The sequence below is a fragment of the Babesia bovis genome, chromosome 1, assembly GCF_000165395.2.
Source record: "Babesia bovis T2Bo chromosome 1, whole genome shotgun sequence".
In the NCBI taxonomy this organism is placed as follows: Eukaryota; Apicomplexa; class Aconoidasida; order Piroplasmida; family Babesiidae; genus Babesia; species Babesia bovis.
Genome location: NC_067396.1, coordinates 1,137,327 through 1,151,832, shown reverse-complemented (window position 1 = coordinate 1,151,832; position 14,506 = coordinate 1,137,327). Strand labels below are relative to the sequence as shown.

Below are 14,506 nucleotides of genomic sequence, written 5' to 3'. Positions count from 1 at the left end.
CTTATATCGCCCTTAGTGCGTGTTTTAGGTATTACACCTTCGATATTTTATATTATCTAACGTTATTCCGGGCTTTATAGTATTATTATCGTTACTTTTTTGGTTGGATAGAGTAATGTGCCGTTGGATGAGTGTTAGGAGCGTCTAACAGTGTTACGTCAGGGTCCACACCCTTGGAATATATAATCAATTGTTTGGTACGACCTATTTTGTTTGAATTTCTGGAGGTGTACATCTGCAATTCAATGTGAGATTGAGGTCATTCCTCTTTCTGTATAGCATTGTCTCATCTACAAGATGGATGGCGTATGTCTACACTATCTAGGCGCTGTAGTTACTTATTTCAATCATTGGATTGGCGTGTTTGTCTTATTTTGAAACGTTTAAAGGATGGTTAGTGCTAAATTCCATTTAAAGACTTCTTCGCCGGCGGTGAAAAGTGACTTTACGCCTAATACTAAATCGGATAAGTTGAGTCCTGCGCAACGCGCTGAGAACAGGGCTGCTTTGAGCAGTGCTAACAAGGATGAGCTCATTACTAAGCGTCAGAACTTATGTTTTGGTGCTAAACTACAGCCGGAATGGGAGTCTCGGAGTTTGAACATCAATCCCATACTTTCTGATGACCTCCACCGATTTTTGGGCAATGAGCAGCACACGCAGCGCTGGGCATTGGCTAAACATGCCATGCACATTTGTTTGTCCAACGTTAAACGCATCCCTTATATTTGGGGTTTGATTATTATGATCATCAACATCGTCGCGCCACCTTTGCTGCGTAAGGGTACTCCGCGTATGTCCTGGCGTGGTAATGCGGGTGTCCTGATAGCTTCGTTTGCTGTATCGTTTATCATCAGTGGTTTTGATGTTTTGAAGCGTTTTATTGTTGGTCGTTGTGTTGACTACAAGCGTTATTACGTTTTGCAACCTAAGAAGTCTCGTCTTAAGAAGGTTCCTGCTTGTGACTTGGTCGTTGGCAACATCATTAAACTCACGTGTGATGAGCTGGTTCCCACTGATATGATTATATTGTATTCCAGCAACCCTGATGGCCAGGTACATGTTGACTCTTCTCTTGTTGACGGTGACCGTGACCTTAAGATAAAGTACACCACCAAGTATGCGAAGGTTGAGTCTTCTATACATTCCTTTTCTAACCTCCGTGGTCAGATTGTTTGTGACCGTCCATCTTCTGATTTGGATAATTTCAATGCTACATTGCGTCTAAAGGGTCATCCTCGTCCCAGGACAGTTTACCTTCAGAATTTCATTTTGAAAGGCAGTATAATTCGCAACACTGCTACGGTGTATGGCGTCGTGACTCACACTGGTCTCGACACCAAGATTGCTCAAAACATTAACAAGGACTACCAGCGAGTCAAGTTCAACACTGTGGACGTCATGATAAATCACTTTACTGTGATTGTTGCGATTATCTATTTGGTATGTCTCTTTGTTAGCATGGGTACTCGATGGTCTTCTATCTTGGCTTCTGAGCGTCGTAAGGCGGGTACTCCTATGGTTACGGAGTCACTTATCTTCGTGGCTATTCGTTTCATTACCCTTTATGGTGGTATGATTCCGGTAACTCTTCCTGCTGTTGTGGATGTTCTGAGGTATGCCTACAGTGCTTACTATGATGGTCATGTGGATTACTCATTTCTGAGTGATGGTGACGTTCAGGACAAGTCGGGTCAAGCTGTCGCTGAGCCTCATGCCGTTGTTCCTGTTACGTGGACTATGAACCACGGCCTGTTGGAGGAGCTTGGTATGGTTGACATTATATTTTGTGACAAGACTGGCACACTCACTACCAATGACCTGCAGATATCGCTGATAAATACTGACAACAAGACCTTTGACGTTTCTGGTGACCGTGCTGCCCTGCAGAACGACATTGATGCTGAGTTGGAGCACAACGAGAAGCTGGATCAGCTGTTGCGGCTGATGTGCGTTTGTAACGTTGCTACTCAGGTTACTGCAACTTCGCATATGGAGTGCTCTGGCTTACGCCTCGGGACTACTTTAAGCTTTGGGTCCCTTAAGCACAGTGGTTCTGGTACTTCTGATATTTCTGCTGACGCTCCTAGCACTGTGCAATATCCCTTACGCACTGCCAAGAGTAAGATCCACTTTGGCAACGTTTCATACATTGACTCTGGTAACCAATCCAAGTTTACTTATAAGCACCTGGGTTCCGACAACTCGATGGAGTTAACTGATAACGACCAGGAGGCCGACACTGATGAGGCGTATGCCTCATCCACATTTCCCAGCAAGGGCTGCAGGTCCATGACCACTCATACCTACAAATCACCCTTTAAGGAATGTGTTTGTATGATGGACCTATCTCGAGACTTGGGCTACAAGTTGCTACATCGGTCTAAAACTCATGTCCAATTTGATGCTCGAGGCACCCTGGAGACATTCAGTATCGTTGGGTTGAACCAGTACAGTCTCCAGCGTCGCCGTATGTCAATTGTTATTAGGAAACCTGACAGTGAGGGTGCTACTATCTTCGTCAAGGGTTCTGGTGAGACCATGCTTAGCTTGCTGAGCACCTCCGGTGTCAATGATGGCGTTGACCTTGTTAATCTCCCTGGCAAAATCGAGCGGCTGACCTGTGAGGGCTACCGCGTATTGGTTTGTGCTTGTAGGGAACTTACTCCCGATGAGACGCGTAATTACCAGCGTCACTACTCCAATGCCGAGGAGTCCGTCTACAGTGGCGAGATGCTCCATGAGGAGGCCACTTTACTCGTAGAGTCAAACCTAAAGTTCCTCGGGATAATAGCTTTTAAGGATGAAATCCAGGATGGCGTTCGTGAGACTCTGGACCTTTTACTGGAGGCCGGTGTGCGTGTATGGATGACCACTGGTGATAATCGTAACGCCGCCATTGAGACGGCGTACTTGACTAATCTGTTGACTCATCCATGCCGCATATTCGACTGCCGGCTGCCGTACACCAGATCTGAGGAGATTACGCAGAACGACGTCAACATGCTGTACGAAACATTTTTGCAGCAGCGTAACTACATGAGTCCTGCGGAGCAGTTATGCCTTGTTGTTGAGGGTTCTGACTTAAAGGACTTCCTTTCGAGTAGCTACTTGCAGACATCCTTTGTGAACATGTTGTGCTTTGCTGACGTGGTGATTGCCTGTGGCCTGTCTCCTACTGAGAAGGCTGACTTTGTGCGACTCGTTAAAGTCCGTTTGACTCCCACGCCCATTACGCTGGCAATTGGTGACGGTCTCAATGACGTCAAGATGATGCAGGAGGCTCACATTGGTGTTGCCGTTTTGGGTACAAGCCCTGATGCACTGGCCTATGCTGATTTTGTTACAACTCACTTTGCTGGTTTGAGGTCACTTTTATTTTACCAGGGTAGCAATACCCTGCAGGTAATGGCTGCTGCTATATATTGGAGCTTCTTCAAGTGCATTTGCCTCGTGATGCCTATATTCTACTACCAGGGCCACACTGACTGGGCTGGTCTTGAGCTTTATGGGTCCTTTATTCAGTTGATATTCCACTTGATTTTCACTGCACTGCCAATTATATTCTGTGGGCTGTTTGACCATACCATTGCGGAGTCAATCTTAACGCATGTGCCTCTGATTTATACCCTTGGTCGTCGTAGATACCACATTAACTACTTATGCCTGGGTTTCGCTGTTCTTGAGGGCATTGTATCGTCTATTTTCTGTTACATGAGCATTCAGACTACGGCTGCGGAATCTCCCATTTTCGCTGGTGGCAGTACCATTAGTGCTCGTGCTTTTGGTTTGTTATGCTCCCTGGGTAGTTTGCAAATGTCGAATTCGCGTATTCTTATGGACTCCTTCACTAGGAACAACTCCTTCGGCTTGATATGGACTCTTGTGTTTTTAGTTGTGATGCCTCCTGTTTTCATGGCACTTTGTGTTATGCTTGGTGGCAAGGCGCTGCGCACTGCTACGTTCCACATTATGGCTTGGCCTCCGTTTTATATGTTAATTCCCATTTGGATCACCACGGGTGTTGTTTGCCATGTCTTGATGGTATTGACTCAATCGGTTATATGCCCCAACATTACCAGATTCTTTAAACATTGGCTTTCATCTCAGGTTTGCAAGTGTCCTTACCATAACCCTAATACTTCCGCGGAGACTGTGGCTGATGACGAGGAGCTGACCACTAGCTTCAAGCCTGGTCGTTGTGGATTGCGCACGGATGAGCACTATTGGTGCGACAGCCTGCTGCGCAAAGTCCACAGCGACTTCAATTTGAACGGTTCTGAGGCTTTGATGCGTATGGTTCCAGCTGCCAGGCCCTTTAGGGTGCGTGAGGGTGACTTATCTGCTGTCCAGCTGGCTAGGTTAAACTCGTCCAATGTATTATCCAAGGACAGCGTGGATGACATTAAGAAGAACCAGTCCAATGTGAACCTTCGTTCAGGTCGTGTGTCGCACTTGATTGATCGCATTACTCTAAGGTTTAAGGACATGCAGCTGGAGGCTGACTACCGTCTGCATAAACGGCGTAACAATTACCGTTCCAACCGTTTATGGTACCGTATCATCTTTATTGCTATTGGTATGTATTACATGCTTGACTGGACCTTGGACTACTCCTTAAAGAAGATGTATCGCCATCCCACTCACATTTACACTTTATTCCCTGCTCTTTGCGTTGCTTTACTCTGTGTGGGATGCGCTATCCTGACTTTTTACACAACTTATTTTGTGACGCATATAAACAAGGCTCTTGGTGTTTTGGTTGTTTCCATGATACTTCATTACATCATTTCTCTGAGTTGGATGGAACCCATGAGTTCACTACAGCCTCTGGTATTCCCTATTCTAACTTATGTCGTGCTCCACTTTGTGTTTATCTATGCCCTGGTATCGAATGTGATATTTTTACTTGCTGCCATTGGTAAGCTGGGCACCTCAATCCATGTTTTACCCCTGTTTATCGCGATTAATGTATTTGTTGCCTTTGTGGGATACCGCCTGGAGTACAACTCTCGTAAGAACTTTTTATTTGAGTTTTCTGCTAACAATGCTCGTAAGAAGCAGAGTGAGCTTTTGAACACCATGCTTCCTACTTTTGTGGTTACCAAGATGATTAACGCTCGGCTTAATGAGGACGGTATTCCTATAGGCTTTGAGGCTGAGGAGCACACATTGGTTTCTGTTGTTTTCTGTGACGTTTGCAATTTCCAGAACCTCGTTGCCACTGTGGAGCCTACTATTTTAGTGGAGTTGCTAGACTCACTATTCCTTGCTTTTGACCGTTGTGCTGAGCAGTTTGGCGCTACTAAGATTGAAACTGTGTTTGAGACTTACTTGGCTGCTTTGGGTCTTTCTCGTGGTAACATCATTTGTCCCTATGAGGCTGCTGCTAACTCGATTGACATGGCTTTGGCAATGATAGAGGTTGCGAGATCAATTCGGTACACCTCCATGCAGGAGCGTGATGATGGTACCTTTGCTGAGCAGGATGATGTAGCTGTTGTTAAGGTTGGCATTAATTCTGGCAAGATCATTTCAGGTTTGGTTGGTTTCAAGAAGCCGCAGTACGCTCTTTTTGGTGACACCGTGAACACTGCCAGCCGTATGAAAACCACTGGTGAATCGGGTTATATCCACATATCAACTAGTACCTATGACCTCGTTAAAAGTGACGTCACGCTCCACTTTGAGCACCGCGAGACCTTTGTCAAGGGCAAGGGTATCATGAACACCCATTTGCTGATATCTGCTGAGGGTTCCTCCTACCCTCACTTTGAGGTTATGGAGCGCAGCAGCACTCTTGACGGCCTGGGTCCTACGTTTACTGAGCCGCCTTCTACTGCCTTGATTCCCTTGCGCACTGACAGCCTCGAGGTAGCTCAACCTAATCGCAGTGGTTCTGACAATATCGTTTTATTTGAGTGCGTGGAGAAGGACCACATTTTGAACAAGTTGGTTTCGATGACTTCTTTACGCCGGGGTGTGAGTGCCGGTTCTCGTTCATCTCTCCCTCTGTATGCAGGTGACAATGACCGTGCTTTTGCACGGTCACTTCGTATATCAGCGGCTGTTGGCGTCCTTGGTGACAATGAGGAGGCCATGGCATCTCGCAGTCAGAATCCATTTTTGCGCAACGGGAGCTCCTACAGCATGCACTCGGGCTCTGCCACTTCAACTGCATCCAGTGGCGGCCGGTGCTTATCGCTGAGGCGCCGTACCAACACTACGGGCACGCCCACCAACGCCTTTGGCAGCAATGACATATCTCGCACCTCAACCTTGCTAAAAGAAGCTGTTGAGGAGGAGGACGAGCTGAATACCCGTATTGACGGCGGTGAAATGCAGATGCAGACTACTGAATGGCTGTTTTTGAAATTCCACGACAGGCTTCAGGAGGATCGTTACAGGTCACACTTTTACAACAATCGCACTCACATCAACACTATAGAGCAGTCCTTGGTTATATTCCTTATGGCATTTATATTCCAGAGTCTCCTGGAGGTTGCCGTTCCCCGTAGCTTCGAGGACCGTGAGAAGGTTGAAAGGCTTGTGTTCTTTAACTACACTGTTTATTGGACTGTACGTTCCATTTACCTCCTGCTTCTGTTCGTCATGTGGCTATTGTTTAGGTTCAATTTACGTGATAGCACTGGCGACTCTAACTGGAACATGTGGCTTACATTTGCGTTGAACTTATTCTTCGTGAGTGCTGCCTGTGTGTTCTCGTTATCTGGTTCCTGGGCTGTTGAGCACAACCACCCGAATTTTCATTTGGCTAATATCTGGCTACCATCGGATAATTTCAAGTTTTATACCTATATCGTTGTGATACATCATAACAACGGTATGTTGTTCCAGACGTGTTTGTTAGTGGATTCCTTGTTCATGGTCATTTCAATGTCCTTTATCAACTTCAGTGTTGCCCACAGCATCGTTTCTGCTGGTGCTAGGTTTACTATCCCATGTTATATCCTATTTAATCTCGTCTCGGCCCACTGCAAGGAGTCGATTGACAGGGCTACTTTCTACTCTAATGAGAAGGCAAGGATGATTGAGGCTCGTGTAGGCCAGATGCTCAACGACATGTTGCCCAAGAGTGTCCTCGAGGAGTTTAAGCACGACAAGCTGAAGATGTCCTACTGCCACGAGAAAATGTCGTTTCTATTTTCTGATATTGTGGGTTTCACCCTATGGGCTAATTCCGTGGATGCCGGTCAGGTTATCACGCTGTTGCAGAGGCTGTTCGCTAGGTTTGACCGTAGCAGTACTAAGCACGGGTTATACAAGCTGTGCACTATTGGTGACGCTTATGTGGCTGTGAGTGAACCTGCTATTGAGGTACCTACTGAGCAGGAGGCCATTGCCAATATTGATGGCATCCTTCAGATGGCTCAATCTATGATTCGTACCATTCGGGACGTCCGTGAATCGTTTGATATCCCTGGTCTTAACATGAGGATCGGTTTACACTACGGCCATGCTGTTGGGGGTGTCATTGGTTCAGGTCGTCTTCGATATGACCTTTGGGGCATGGATATCCATACTGCCAACGCCATGGAGAGTCACGGTATACCCGGTAAGATCAACATTTCTGAGCGTTTGAAGCTGATTTTGATGACCAACTTCCCGGAAAGGTTCACGTTCGAGTTCCACAGCGACGTTCAGGTCATTGACCGCTGTGTCCGTAGTTTCATTATCACATCAGATTCCAACGACAGCTGGTCTTATTAATTATAGTAACTATATATGTAGTGATACCTTGGTAGCTCAGTTGATATATAGTCATGTCCAAGGTTAGCCGGCTGGCTAAAGCTCTCCAGGAGTTATCTCCGGAAGAATGTGCAGATTTAATATATCACCTCAGGTGTAAGCTTTTGCCAGCTCGTCCTGAGGTTGTGCGTCGTACAGTGCCATTTCCTCATCCGGTACACATTTTCTCAGAGCAGTCTGCAACGACCCAGTATTCTACTACCAGCACAAACGGACGTTTTTCAAGTATTCTAATGCTACTTCGTGAGAGTGGGACTTCAGATTCCAAGTCGGAGTAGTGTGTTGTAACGGATGACCACTAGACCAAGCTAGATGGACTCCTTTTGTTTTAATATATCGCTAATCATTGCATCGTATACATTCTATTATATATCTAGCTAGGAATCTGATATACCAAGCTATTAAAAGGTTCACTACCTGTTACAGGAATCTATCCACGGCGTGAATCATATGGACTACCCAGAGACACAATTGTGATATATCTATTGCATTTAAATCTTTATTGTTACCAAGTGGTTCTAGTGGTTCATGGAATCTGTTATGCAATGCCATAGCTTCTATGAGCTATTTCTATTCATTAGACAACTGAGTGAATCCAGTGCTACAACAGTGCCCATATAGGACACTACAGTAGGCTTAATACATATCCCTGATGTCTATCAGCTGCCGCTTTATCCCTTTACCAAGCAGCGCAGCCACTACTGCGCACGTGGCAGCCACGATGAGGTGCAAGAAAATGACACCAAATGCAGCAAAGTAGAACAGCGCCGCCTTGAACTGAAGGCATTCAGGCTCAAGCTCCAGTGAATTATGCAATGCCTTGTATATCTTTACCGATGCGTTGGTGAGTGCATATATTCCCCATGCACTCACTGCGATATCTACGACGACCATGGACACTGTAATACCCTTGGTTATCCTCCATTCAGTCTCGGTTCCCCAGTCCTTCGCGGCTATGCCTGTGTAGTACGCCGCCATTACGAAGGAACCCACRCAGGACGCTATAATGTTAGCCATTGAGTTGAATAGGATAGAACAGTGTAAATCGTATATGTAAGGGAAACTGATTGTAACACAAGATAGTGTTAACAGAAAAAGGTGAAGGAATATAAGTAGCTGGAGCCAGCCCTTGACGGGGTTCCTAAGCAGTGGCACAGGGCCACCACGCTTTTTTACACGTTGCCACAATACGAAGTTATACTTCATTGTGGTGTAGTGGGACTTAATATATCGCACGTACTACAGTTTGCCTACCCACCGTGCAATGACGATATGAAGGATACGTTCTTTGATCCCTGTATTTTGCAATCTCCCTTTCCTAGAAGCTCCCAATCAACGTCGTCTACCAATACCAATATGCCGGGTCTAATTTTACAGTGTTCATTCATATTCAATTTTCCTGGGATATCCCCTTCGACGTCAACCAGGTGTTCATCAGGGCTTACCAGCTCTGGCGGCTCAGAGAACATATCCCTCTTTCCCGCAAATACACTTTTACGCAGGTAGGCTATTAACTGTGTTATCCTAAGTTCAGGGCAATTAACTTTTATAACGAATTGTTTCCTTTGCTTGATGGTAAGGGTATCTAGGCCTCCAGCAAATTCCACCTCGATATCGCAAGTTGGTACTGTATCTTTCATATCCCTATAGCATATTGCAGTTATTGAGTTGATATATCCAAGTTTTGTTTATTACTATGTTCTATGCCGTCGGCTTGTGCAAGTGTTACACACTGCATGGTTGGCGCGTGATGAATCGTTTGAGGCAGAGACCCGATGTGGCACCTTGACATTGTCCATTATGTAACTATAAACGCTAGATACAAGGTATAGACATTATAGTTATGATCCAGGGATGTTGTTTGTCTACTTCGTTGGATATCTCTATTCAGTGCACTATGCTCCTTGAATAACGCCAATCCCCTTAATGGAGCGCGATGTTGACTACTACCTATCGGATATAGAGCTTGGGGAACTGGAATCCACGATAGACCGCATTTTCAATAGCGAGACCATCCCTGAGCAGGCAGTGTTGAAATTATGCAACCGTGCTCGTGAGATTCTATCGAAAGAGACCAATGTCATATCGGTATCAGCTCCAATTACCGTTGTTGGTGATATACACGGGCAACTCTATGACCTAAAGGAGTTGTTTCGCATTGCCGGCACTGCCCCTAATACTAACTTCTTGTTCCTGGGTGATTATGTTGATCGTGGATACTATTCCATAGAGAGTGTGACTCTTATATTGTGTTTAAAGGTGCGTTACAAGGATCGCGGTAAGTCGGAGTTACTGTGGTCAATATCTGTTCCCTAGTCTTTATGATTCGAGGTAACCATGAGTGCCGCCACATCACACAGGTATACGGTTTCTATGACGAGTGCTTGCGTAAATACGGCAATTCTAATGTATGGATTGCACTAACAAGTAGGTGGGTGCATCACTGGCTGCATGTTACCACAGACCTATTTGACTACCTACCTCTTGGTGCTCTTATAGACGGGCAGATATTCTGCCCTCATGCTGGATTATCTCCTTCTCTGGACTCCCTGGACCAAGTTCGTGACCTTAATCGGTGAGTTTAGGAAGTGCGTCACATCTAATCACGTTCAGTATACAGGAAGTACCTCATGAGGGACCAATGTGCGATTTGTTATGGTCAGACCCTGAGGAACGCACGGGTTGGGGATTGAGTCCTCGCGGAGCAGGGTTTACCTTTGGATATGATATTTCGAAAGCCTTCAATCGCACCAACGGCCTGGAACTGATAGTTAGAGCCCACCAACTCATCATGGAGGGGTACCAGTGGTCTCAAGACCGTAATGTAGTGACTGTGTTCTCCGCACCCAACTACTGCTACCGCTGCCGTAACCAGGCAGCTATAATGGAGATTGACGAACGTATGCGATTTACATTGTAGGTTTGATTGGACGCACGTAACACTCCACAGCTTACAATTCGACCCGTCCCCGGTGAGGGAACCCCTGGAACAACCTGAAGAGAATGTAGACTACCTACTAGAAGATCTGAAATACATCAATTAAAATCGTTTTGTTTTACACGAGTCCGCGTGAATGCAAGTGCTGCCTGTACATTTCTAGCTGACGCTGTGTCTGCGAGTCCTGTTTAGTGGGTACTTTCAGTACGTTTGCATTGGGAGAACTATGCCTCGAGTTGTTGGTAAACGTCTGCTTGATATTCCTAAAGAATCCCATTAAGCCGCCAGATTGCTGCGACTTTTGCTTTTGGGGTCTGATTTTACATGGTAATATCGGCATTTGCTTCTTCATGTCGGCGACATAGGGTCCCAGCTCTGAGTTGGACCGCTTTGGCAAGTAGTAAACATCTGAAGTCTCCGCAAATTTAACTCGATCTTGTTTAACCGGTGTACAACTTGTTGTGTTAGACCGCTTGATGCATCCCTTGAGAGGAGTTGGTTGCGTGTTATTCCTGGGCTTTGGTGGCACTTCATTACGCTCCGGCTCTTTAGGGAGCTGTTTGTCCCCCGATAGTGTCTTGAGCCTGTCCTTCATCAACCTCATGTAGCCCAGTGTCTTTGTGAAATCGTCCATCAATGCCTTCTTGGAGGCCTTCTCCTCCCTTAGTTTCTGCTCCAGCTTACGTGCACGTTCAGCCACGGGTGCTACGTGCTGCAACTCCTCCAGCTGCGAGTTAAGCTCATCGACATCCTCCTGTAGTCGTGAGTTCTGGGCTTTCAGGTCATCCAATTCCCTAATGAGTTCGTCGTACTGTTGATCTTGTACAACCTCATTTTTCAAATGCATTAGACGATCAATTTCATTCTGCGATCGATTTAAATGTGCCTGCAAGGCCTCGATAAACCTTTGTTCCGTCTTGTAGGCCATGAGCTTGCCGTTACTCACGATGTCAACGAACTTGGTGGCCAGAAGTTCGTTGACTTCTCTTAGCCACGCTGACTCACGCTCCCTGTAGTCATACCCAAAGCTGTCATCGTTAGTCTGCGTTGCAGCCTCGAAGCTTTCGACAGATCGTTTAGACACTTTTTTATGCACCTCCATGTTAGCGATTTTAAATCCCAAACGCTGCATTATCTGCTGCTTGAGTAAATCAAGCTCCTCGGACTGGTCAGCTGGTTTCATGAAACTTGACCATTCATCCTCACGAGGCATAACAGGGGCTTCTTTGGTAGATACGCGTGATGCAATGCTAACATTGTCATCCCAGTCATCTGAGATAGAGGATCCGCATTGGGTACGCTCCGTTAGCTGGCCACATGATTGCACTGCCTTAAACTGAGATAGCAACTTGCTATCCTCTATGGGAGTACTGTCGTCCAACTTAATCGGCGTTACATCCTCTCCGGTGTTAGCTATTGAAAAATCAGATGCCTCCTGCTCATCGCACCACCATTTAAAATCGTTCCCACTTCTGTCGTATTTGTATGATTCATCATTTACAAATCCTTTCCTGCTATCTTCGTAGTAGGCGTCAGTATCTGTAGCAGTGTCATAATCATCTGTATTCAACGGGCGCACGGGCTGGTTCAATCTATTGTAGGCGTTCACGTCAATGTGTTCCAGTGTTTTGATAGTACTCTGATCCTGCCTGACTGAAGCAGGTTCAAAGTTACTAAACACGTTGCGATTATAATTCCATTGCATGCCATCTCTGCCGAATTTTGGTGATGTCCTGGAAACGTTAGACACCGAGTAAGCGTGTTCAAAGTCGCTGTACTCCGAGTCTATGTAGCCCGCGCTGGTCTCGAGAGAAATAGACATCTTGCAGACGACAGTAAATGAATCGCGCTAAATAGACAGTTGATACCCGTGCGAATTAATGTGTAGTATTACACTTTACCTCGGTGGCTCCTGGATGGACGCACCGGTGAGCATATAACGGGTGTGTATGAGCTGACACACGTTCCTTGCGTTTTGAGCTTGATGTGCGGGTTTTCAACACCAGAAGCCAATTCTTTATGGTTAAAAAAACCGTTCAATGTGCCATTTTTGTCTGGTCTTCCCTATGGGTGCACCCAAAGGTGTCATTATTGCTGTACTCCAAAGTAGACATTGTTTTGCACTATGCATATTCAATACACTTCCATCAGGAAGCCTGTATATCTACTAGAGGTGTTAATTTTAAAACTATATTTCATGTATATGCCTCGCTATATTTGGTCCCCCTGGCTTAACCTGCTGGTAGACATGGATAACATGTGAGCTCTGTTTTAGTACTAAGCAGTTGAAAGAGTATACCTTTCAGTGATTACTCTACGTCATTCACAGGCACAGTTCTCTAGTACAAATTGCGATGATTAACAGTTGTCTATGGCCATATTGACAAGGCTACTATGATACTTGATACAACGTGACCTATGCAGAGCCCTATTATGTTACACGTTGGGAAAAACATATATGGTTCACGCCAGTCAAGAACGGCGAGGTAGTTGCCTAAAGACCATCCAGTGATAATCCCTATGGTATGGATGACCACTATGTTAGCCACTGCCTTGTGGGTTGCAGGCTGTTGACTACCTTCAGGCTCACCCAGACGTGCAGAGTCCGGGAAAAAAATGAATTGCACAGTGCAAACGAAGCACATCACTGTGAACCATATTGACATTACAAAAAGACTGAGCAGCCTGTACCAGTGGTGATTGAGCGTTAGTAGCAACACCGTGAATATTACCATGGCAAAGGCCCTTAATACAAATTTAACCTTGTCCTTCCACATGTAGTTGAAGACTATCTGGGCCCTAATTGAATCAATCTGTGACATGTCCTTAAACGATGCAATAACTTCACCATTGTACCTTGTTGTAACAGTTTTCCAGGCACTCCTAAATGAACCAGAGAATGTATACAGCGGTATAACTACCATGTGTAACACAACTTTGAACAATAAATACATCTGCGATAAGTTACCCAGTTTAAGCCTGAACCGTACAGTATAATTTGTTGTATCAATCCGACATAATACATAATAAACAGCAAAGGCATCCACTAAGGCTGATACTAGACCAATCCATTTATAACGCTTTAAGCACTGTACCATGTACCCAGGAGGCTCCTGCGACCTGAAAAACATTGAATACTAGAAAGTTAATATGTATTCAATGCATCTACTGCATATGGAATAGCCTAGACACTAATGTCACGTAACTAATACGCAGCTTACTATTGCTTAACAATACCAAATAGCCCTCATGCTAGTTCAACGTATAGACATTGTATCATCTATTCAAATAACCATAACATACCTAATAGTGTCATTACCAGTATTCATTTGAAACTGTTGACAAGAATTAAGGCGGTATTATCTACAGCTTTGTTGACTACATTTACGAGGAATATTGGATTAAAAGATTCCTTTGTATTCAAGAGCAATATCCATGCAAATACCCAGGAGTGAATACACTAATCAATTCCTTGATACGATACACACTATTATAGGCCTGTATTCAACTGCAGGACCACGATGCCGCACGAATGTTCGCACCCAAGTACGGAAATAACGTGGCAAATGTGTAACCCAATATCATGTTCCTACTAAGAAAATATGGACCTACGCAGCATTATATACATGTCTAGATTAAAAATACGCTATTTTTCACTGTCATAACATTTTAAGTCTAACATACGGATTATGCTGTTAGGGTTCATGCCAATTAAACTTTATAAGACAGAATGTATATTTCCATATAAGGCATTTTTTAATGACTACTGTGGCACATAATCTAGCATTGTTTGTTAAA

The 14,506-nt window shown here is 45.0% G+C and overlaps 6 protein-coding genes across 6 annotated transcripts; 2 read left to right on the top strand and 4 right to left on the bottom strand.

Annotated features, from left to right (window-relative positions):
- Positions 1 to 334: 334 nt before the first annotated feature.
- Positions 335 to 7,810, top strand: BBOV_I000770 (Adenylate and Guanylate cyclase catalytic domain family protein). Its single transcript, XM_001608689.2, has one exon. It carries the CDS (start codon positions 391 to 393, stop codon positions 7,729 to 7,731), a length of 7,341 nt encoding a protein of 2,446 aa, XP_001608739.1. The 5' UTR covers positions 335 to 390; the 3' UTR covers positions 7,732 to 7,810.
- Positions 7,811 to 8,386: 576 nt separating this feature from the next.
- BBOV_I000760 (uncharacterized protein) lies at positions 8,387 to 8,980 on the bottom strand. Its single transcript, XM_001608688.2, has one exon. It carries the CDS (start codon positions 8,974 to 8,976, stop codon positions 8,407 to 8,409), a length of 570 nt encoding a protein of 189 aa, XP_001608738.1. The 5' UTR covers positions 8,977 to 8,980; the 3' UTR covers positions 8,387 to 8,406.
- A 36-nt stretch (positions 8,981 to 9,016) lies between these two features.
- On the bottom strand, positions 9,017 to 9,459 carry BBOV_I000750 (Ubiquitin related modifier family protein (Urm1)). The gene has a single exon (XM_001608687.2). The coding sequence runs from the start codon at positions 9,408 to 9,410 to the stop codon at positions 9,021 to 9,023; it is 390 nt and encodes a 129-aa protein (XP_001608737.1). The 5' UTR covers positions 9,411 to 9,459; the 3' UTR covers positions 9,017 to 9,020.
- Positions 9,460 to 9,583: 124 nt separating this feature from the next.
- On the top strand, positions 9,584 to 10,821 carry BBOV_I000740 (serine/threonine protein phosphatase PP2A catalytic subunit). The gene is made up of 5 exons (XM_001608686.2): positions 9,584 to 10,048; positions 10,087 to 10,197; positions 10,234 to 10,345; positions 10,384 to 10,686; positions 10,721 to 10,821. Exons 1-5 carry the CDS (start codon positions 9,697 to 9,699, stop codon positions 10,812 to 10,814), a joined length of 972 nt encoding a protein of 323 aa, XP_001608736.1. The 5' UTR covers positions 9,584 to 9,696; the 3' UTR covers positions 10,815 to 10,821.
- Positions 10,822 to 10,825: 4 nt separating this feature from the next.
- BBOV_I000730 (uncharacterized protein) lies at positions 10,826 to 12,590 on the bottom strand. The gene has a single exon (XM_001608685.2). The coding sequence runs from the start codon at positions 12,528 to 12,530 to the stop codon at positions 10,827 to 10,829; it is 1,704 nt and encodes a 567-aa protein (XP_001608735.1). The 5' UTR covers positions 12,531 to 12,590; the 3' UTR covers position 10,826.
- A 452-nt stretch (positions 12,591 to 13,042) lies between these two features.
- On the bottom strand, positions 13,043 to 14,113 carry BBOV_I000720 (putative integral membrane protein). Its single transcript, XM_001608684.2, has 2 exons — positions 14,012 to 14,113; positions 13,043 to 13,828 (listed from the first exon to the last, which is right to left on the bottom strand). The coding sequence occupies exons 1-2, from the start codon at positions 14,035 to 14,037 to the stop codon at positions 13,078 to 13,080; spliced, it is 777 nt and encodes a 258-aa protein (XP_001608734.2). The 5' UTR covers positions 14,038 to 14,113; the 3' UTR covers positions 13,043 to 13,077.
- Between the last annotated feature and the right edge of the window lie 393 nt (positions 14,114 to 14,506).

What these genes read in the sequence shown, in the direction of transcription:
- BBOV_I000770 (XM_001608689.2), top strand. Translation starts at nt 391, where the DNA reads ATGGTTAGTGCTAAATTCCATTTAAAGACTTCTTCGCCGGCGGTGAAA.
- BBOV_I000750 (XM_001608687.2), bottom strand. Translation starts at nt 9,410, where the DNA reads ATGAAAGATACAGTACCAACTTGCGATATCGAGGTGGAATTTGCTGGA.
- BBOV_I000740 (XM_001608686.2), top strand. Translation starts at nt 9,697, where the DNA reads ATGGAGCGCGATGTTGACTACTACCTATCGGATATAGAGCTTGGGGAA. An exon ending in GGTGCGTTACAAGGATCGCG is followed by an intron (nt 10,049 to 10,086) that starts GTAAGTCGGAGT and finishes TCTGTTCCCTAG; the next exon opens with TCTTTATGATTCGAGGTAAC. An exon ending in GAACGTATGCGATTTACATT is followed by an intron (nt 10,687 to 10,720) that starts GTAGGTTTGATT and finishes AACACTCCACAG; the next exon opens with CTTACAATTCGACCCGTCCC.
- BBOV_I000730 (XM_001608685.2), bottom strand. Translation starts at nt 12,530, where the DNA reads ATGTCTATTTCTCTCGAGACCAGCGCGGGCTACATAGACTCGGAGTAC.
- BBOV_I000720 (XM_001608684.2), bottom strand. Translation starts at nt 14,037, where the DNA reads ATGAATACTGGTAATGACACTATTAG. An exon ending in ACTGGTAATGACACTATTAG is followed by an intron (nt 13,829 to 14,011) that starts GTATGTTATGGT and finishes AATGTTTTTCAG; the next exon opens with GTCGCAGGAGCCTCCTGGGT.